Raw genomic sequence first — 6947 nt, 5'->3', positions numbered from 1 at the left:
ACTTTTGTGAGTTTCAAGTGATTTCAGTGAGAATTGTGGGTTTTTCCTTCTTTAACTGAGGGGTACCAACAATTTTGTCCACGTGTGTAACACTGCACTTGCTCACTTCCCATCAGCACACATGCCAAGTTTGAGTGGATCAGAAGTACAGTTGTGAAGATATGCAACGAACAGAGACATTTAATTCATTAGGCGATTCATCGTGCAGATACTGAATTATCTGGGGCCAGAGAGTGAAACATATCAGCTTTGTGTGGGAAAAAGCTACTCATTGACTGTTTAGTCTAAGGGGGGACTACCTTAATTCCTTTTTTCAAAGATCACTCAATGTAAAAAGTGAAGTTATGATAAAATGTGATATTGTTAAAGTGGTGAAGATTTTCAGCATTCCATTCCATATAGATAAATGAGTTTAGTTTATTACCAGCGGTCAGTCTACAGCAGTCTTGCTCTAACACAAACTAAGACCAAAATTTCTAGTGCTGGTGCTTTAAAAGGGTTTTATTACAATTTGATAGCCATGTTTTTCAGATTTAAACACATTGCTGCATTTAAGAAGTAAATATAACTTTGCAGTCATCACATAACAGTGGAAGATTGTTGTAACTGTACACACCGAGATCCATTTATTGCACAGATATCTAACCAAAACTTTTACACTGAAGCTCTGACACAATATTCCTGATGGATGCTACTGTAGACACCACATAAGGATCTACTATGGCTCAGCAGTTTAATAGTGTTGGTGAAGACACTGTACATTAAACATAGAGATGAACTGACCTCCCTGTGGAGGTAAAAAAAAAAAAAAAAAAGGAGAAAAAAACACCTCTCTATAGGGATCAATGGCAAAACAATTGACCAACAAAGACAGAGTGTAATATTCTTATAGTAACAATACAACACAGATAGAGGTTTGTAGATTGAAGGTGCTGGTGGGAGATATTATGTTGTTAATCTTTTCCACTTCCATAAATTTCAGTTTCCCCTTCAATTTTACTATCACAGACTTAACTACATTGCAATCATGTTACATAAAAAAATCTGCATTTATAAACGCTAACACATATTATATGCCAACAAAAACAGAACCATATATGCAATATATGGAATCAATCAACTGTGTGGCCCAGACTGATGATAGATGAAGATTTTTTACAAAATGGCAACACAGTGCTTCAGTCCGATCCTTAACACCGGCTACAGCAAAGTGAATGACCTTAAAAACACACACCATCAAGAACATATCACACTCGATGACCCCATGTGTTCAGCAAAAATTCAGCGCTCTGGCTCTGATTGGCTGTATAAAATATTCTGTTCAGGATTCCTTGTTGTCACAGATTACGTACTTAAGGCAGACGTAGCAATCCTTTCAGCAAAGTTAACACCTATGTTTTCTGGGTTCTCTCTTCCACATAGAGCTGCATCTGTTAATGGAAAGCAACCAAATGTCAGTAACAGTAATCACAGGAATCTAAACATGACAGTAATATTTCAACAGTCTGGCACAAGTGTTCATCTAAGCGACAAACCTAAAAATAAACCTGATTTCAGTGTCTATGTTTGTCTTTGGAGAGTTAAAGTAATGACAGAGTGGGATCTTTCTGCTCACTTTTACAATGTCAGAGGTCATGGTTTTCAGTGGAATGAGTCGAGGCTCCTGCATGTGGACTTCCTGCTCATCAGCAACTATCCACGGAAAATCCTGCAAACGCAAATTCACAAACATGACATGACTCTTCCTTTTTTGGAGGTCACTGCAAATAGTACAGAAAAAACAAACCAGCAGCTGTTTTAGTGCATCGTGTATTAGATGACCTCACCTTGATAACCTGAACCTTCTCCATGTTGCGTGTAGCAGCATCTCTGGTATGCACTAGTACAGTAAAAGAACACCCTATGACAAAGAAGGAAAAAAAGGATTATTAACCCTTAGATGCACAAGTGATTGGACCCAACACTCTTTCATTAGTGGGTCAAAATGACCCGTACAATACTCAATGTATTTTTATGCCATTTTTGTCATTTTGGTGAAGAGTAATCAATTGTATTCTTGTTTGTACTACATTTTTATCCACATAAGAATGATTTCATGTTTTAACCCTGTTTATTTTTCATTTTATAACAGGTTTTATACATTTTGATAATTGAAAAAGAAGACTATTACACACAACAGCAATAGAAGAATGGCAACATCCATTTTGTTGACATTTTTCCTCTCTTTTCCTCCAGCTGTTGCTGCTTTCTGTCCCTCCAAGTTTGTGCACTGCATCACCTCTTGAGTGAGCTTGAGGTAGTGATACAAATATTACTATTTCCTTAAAAATATTGCAAGTAACGTATTAATAGGATGATATCAAAACATGTTTTTTTGAGAAATAGCTGGAAAATGAAATGATAAAAACTTTCTGTTACAAAGATACTGCAAGAAAATGACCTCACTGGGTCATTTTTGACCCACTTATGCATCTAATAGTTCATCAAGGTCCATATAATCAAACAGTGGCAAAGGAATCTGAAATAGTTCTTTGCTTTGGATGGCATTCAGAACAGGCTTTGTACTCAGTATACACAACTCTGTGGTGCTGATTCAATTGGACAAACTAATTAATTGTGTTGTCTCATGTGGTGCCAGTAGAGTACCTGTTTTTGGTCATCATCATCCCCCTGTAGTTTGATCACTATTGAGATCACTATTAAACAATTTATCACAATCATTCATTGATTTTAAAGTACAATTTGAAATGCCACTTTCATTTTAAAATAAACAGAGGACTGTGTGCACTTCCATGTTGTGCTACATTCCTTTTACCGTAATGTACGGATCTGCATTAATATAAGACTTAAAATAAGGTTCTTCTTCACCTGAATTACATGATGTACTTTCCCTCAAGTAACCATCCATAACATTACCTGGTGGATTATTATTTAAGACAGCGTCGCACACACTGATCTTCAGGATGAACGCCCTCAGCAGCTGCTCCACATGTGACAGTAATGTGTCTGAGCTGTGACAACAAAGCAAGATTAGTGACCATGATCACTACAGAACGAGGCTGGTCATTGTAGTCATTTCTGATTAAAAGAGGGGAGGAAAACCTGATAGAGAGCAGTGGAGGTTGGGAAATCTCAAATACGAATCTCTCTACTGGATGATGCTCTTTGTCCATGATGACCACTACCACCTTCTCTGCATCATTCTAGGAAGTAAATGGAGGACTTCAGCAGTGTAGACTGAGGTGACACTTTTCCTCATATTAGTCTGTCAGCTTAAGGGCACATCTTACCTTCTCAATCAGTGGTTTTACACAATGTAGGGTATCTTGAATATACTGATTCAGCTCTGGGTGGCATGACATCTAGAAGTAAACACACCAAAGACAGCAGACTACCAATGAGATACAAACAGGTGAGCACATCCCCAAAACTACAACAATGTAGTAATTACACATAAAACTCTACCTGCACAGGAACATTGTATTTCTTTCTCTTCTGGAATATGCCAGAGGGATAAACTTCACGGACATACAGGATGAGATGTATAGCAACCTCCAGGAACTCACACAGAATATCAGCAACCACTGGAAAAGAGGGAAAAAAATGGATAATAAACCCTCATGTCAAACTGTGTACCCCAAAATACCACCATGTCCAATGGAAATACATGCCAATCTAGAGTATATAACAGAAGTGTGTACACCTCTGTGCGGTATCACTCAAATGTCAAGTTAAACAGCAAAGTATTTGCCCTTATGTAAAATGACAAACTGACAGGTTAGCATTTACGACATTAAAAATGCAGACCACAATGTGGGAACTCAGTGCAACAAAAATGAGTGCACCTTCTCTTACTCTGTTTCAAATCTTTTATTTTTTCAATATTTACATGCCCACTTTTATTTCTAATGTCAGGCTCAGTCCTCCTTGGCATGAAGGATACCAAATTTCTGGAGATGTTCTGTCATTCTTCTGAGACTATTTCTTCGGCTGCTCTTTGCTGAAGGGTTGTGTTATTCTACCTTTCTCATTTAAAACCCCAAATACACCGTGTTCGAGAAGTTCATTCTCCTCAGAAAAACAAAGCTGAAAGATTGAATATGCAATATAATCAATTTATCAAGTGTGGATGGTTCTATCTTCCCCCTATTCCCACACAACAGTAGAGTTGAGCTGTTTCATTATGGTTGGTAGTGGACTGGCAAAGGTGTGACTATTCAGGACTCCTTAACAGTTCTCAATTGGGTTGAGGTCAGGGGAGTTTGGTGGCAGGCAGTGTGAGCAGCAGGGGCACCATCTTGCATAAATATGAATTCAGCACGTTTGTTAAACATTTTCTGGTCAGTCACAGGCCCTGATTTTTTTCTTCCTGGCTAAAACTGGAAGTAGTACCTTTTCCAAAATGTTGTTGGGATAATATTCTGCATTAACAGTGGTATTTTCAGACACAATGTGCAGCTCTTAGAGATCTGAAGTGGACATAGACCACCGAACCATACTATGGGCACTGAATTTGACTTGCTCAGAAAAAGGTATTTTTTCACAGTCATCTGTATCGATAGTCATTTTGGCTGTTGGGTGTCAGAAATAAGTATTCTTTGCGAAAGTCAGCCTCTTCTTTTGCAGTTGGGTGAGTCGTGGGGTACGTTGCCTCTTGCAAGCTTTCAGCCCCAATGTTTCTGTTAAATAATGATGCACGGTGCTCTTACAAACATCTGACTGAGTTGCTGGTATGACTGGTGTCTTTTACATCAGATCCTTGGCTCTTGCAGTTAGGCTAGATGGATGTCCTGAGGGAGGCAAGTCTTTGAAGGATCCTCCTTTGTTGTACCTTTGCCACCACTTCTACACCCAGCAGACACTTCTGCCAAGGGCTGAGCAGTTTTTCCTGCATTTCGAAGAGCAATGGCCAGTGCACAGATCTCAGACTCTGAAAGAGTAGCTTTTCCCCCCTTACTCTTGGTCATGGTAACAGCACTTTCAAAATTTGGTTGAGTGTGATGCATTTTGGTCAAGCAAGAAATTTATATACTGGGACCTCACAGTTTGACCAGAAAAACAACCAAACAGTTCCTGATTGACCAGGTGGTGGAACCAATTTTGGTAACAAGCAATCAAACATGTTGTCCAGTGGAGAAAACAAACTTTTGGGACATGGTGTGTGCTCTATTTAATTCAAGTCAGGCAACATCACTGTCATAGTTCACAGTTTGAAATTTTTTCAGTTCAGAAACTCTTGTGCAATTTTTGTCAGTGTGCTTTGGATCATTTTCATACCGGAATATTCCTGTTCTGTCAATTTTCTGCAGATTGTTAGTCATGTTGTCAGACAGTATTTTGGGGTGTGCTCAGGTATTCATAATGCAATTTGAAAATGTTATCTCCCAACAGCTTTTATACTCATGCAGTCCCATATCATCACACTCCCAACTCTGCATTGCATTCAGTGTGGTAGTCCTGACCAAGTTTAAGCCAAAGGCATTAGACCCCATCTAAGCCAAACAAATTCATCTTGGTCTCATCTGACCAAAAAATGTCCTCCCAATACTTATTTATATTTATAAGGCTTTTTTCATGCTATTTATCAAACTTTTGTTATCTTTAATTTTGTGCCTTTTAGGTTTTCTTCTTGATTGCCATCCACTCAGGCTACTTCTAAGCACTCTCGCAGTTGTCGGAGAAATTCTGATTTCAATTTGTAATCCGTCTATGTCGAGTGCACATGCCACTCTGTTTTTCAGAAGTAGATTGTAAATATAGCGCACTCTGTGGTATTTCAGGACATTTCGAGAGGACACCACAACAGCTTTGATTAGTCATACTAAGCCTTCTATACCTACTGATTACCGCTGAAACTGTGTTTTGACTGGGTTCCTCTAACAATTCTTTTCCATTTGGAAATCACAGATGTACTGACTTTAGTTTCAGTGATCAAAAATGTATTTACTTTTGCTGAGTTTCTGCTTTGTGGCCTGCATTTTCAATAGTCTTTCTAAAGTATCAGTTTTGGATTTTTCATATTTGGAAATACTGGACTTGTCAATTTAAAATGGAATTATTGAGAGTTGATGCAGTTTCAAGTCATTTGATGTCTTAAAGCTGACAGTGACCAGTGTGTGCCGATTATTCAGCAAATTGTTCGGCTCATATAAGATGGCAGGTTAACTGTTTGTAAGCAAACCCATGTGCACTGCCTTAGGTGTACTTTGTCAGAGCTGGAGCGAGAGCACAGCTACCTAAAGGATGTTTGACTGTTTCATGCCACTGATTAGTATGCTTGTCTTACCTTGTCCAAAATTGAGGTCTTGTCTCGTTAAAGTCGTCATGTTATATTTCCCAACAGCTGTACAATGAGACACACTTTACAGTTCTTCCTCCCGCTAGCTAACGTTGGCAAAGCGAGTGTTTTAATTGTGTGATATCCTTCTGTAGTCACTGGCTGACTTGATGAATAGAGGTGTAAGCTGTCAGCAACAAAGCGTGCAAAGATTCCCCGTAAAAACACAGCGGAACATTCAGAAACGCATTTCAAATGTGACCCATTGAACGACGCGGCGCTCAGCTCTTTTTTCGTGCTGTTACAAGGGCGCGTCTCTTTGACGTCACTCGTTGTTTACTCTATGCCGGCGACTGGTGATGACGTTAAGTAGAGGGCCCAAATCAGAATCAGAAAGCTTTTATTGTCAAAGTATGCCAAAAACACCCAACGAAATTCAGAAGGCAACTCCCTTGACGTTTAAAAATATAGACACCAATGTAGTGTGGTGCAGACACCAATACTTACACCGCATTCAGCAATGAATGATTGTTTTAAATAGCACTAATAGAGCTATTGTGTATATATGTATACATACATATATACAGTATATATATATATATATATATATATATATATATATATATATATATATATATATATATATATATATATATATATATATATGAAA

At 38.4% G+C, this 6947-nt stretch overlaps 1 protein-coding gene across 1 annotated transcript; it reads right to left on the bottom strand.

The window, feature by feature from the left end:
- Nucleotides 1-483: 483 nt before the first annotated feature.
- mad2l2 (mitotic arrest deficient 2 like 2) lies at nt 484-6613 on the bottom strand. The gene is made up of 8 exons (XM_022194053.2): nt 6287-6613; nt 3466-3584; nt 3291-3362; nt 3103-3203; nt 2917-3011; nt 1827-1900; nt 1616-1708; nt 484-1430 (listed from the first exon to the last, which is right to left on the bottom strand). Exons 1-8 carry the CDS (start codon nt 6324-6326, stop codon nt 1392-1394), a joined length of 633 nt encoding a protein of 210 aa, XP_022049745.1. The 5' UTR covers nt 6327-6613; the 3' UTR covers nt 484-1391.
- Between the last annotated feature and the right edge of the window lie 334 nt (nt 6614-6947).

This window comes from Acanthochromis polyacanthus, chromosome 6, assembly GCF_021347895.1.
Source record: "Acanthochromis polyacanthus isolate Apoly-LR-REF ecotype Palm Island chromosome 6, KAUST_Apoly_ChrSc, whole genome shotgun sequence".
NCBI lineage: Eukaryota > Metazoa > Chordata > Actinopteri > Pomacentridae > Acanthochromis > Acanthochromis polyacanthus.
Note: the sequence above shows the minus strand (reverse complement) of the source record. Positions and strands in the feature narration are given on the sequence as shown.

Excerpts from the sequence above, each read along its gene's own strand:
- mad2l2 (XM_022194053.2), bottom strand. The coding sequence starts at position 6,326 with ATGACGACTTTAACGAGACAAGACCTCAATTTTGGACAAG. Across the intron at positions 3,204-3,290 it reads TAAAACCACTGATTGAGAAG|AATGATGCAGAGAAGGTGGT; the intron begins GTAAGATGTGCC and ends TTTACTTCCTAG. Across the intron at positions 1,901-2,916 it reads CTTAAATAATAATCCACCAG|GGTGTTCTTTTACTGTACTA; the intron begins GTAATGTTATGG and ends TCTTTGTCATAG.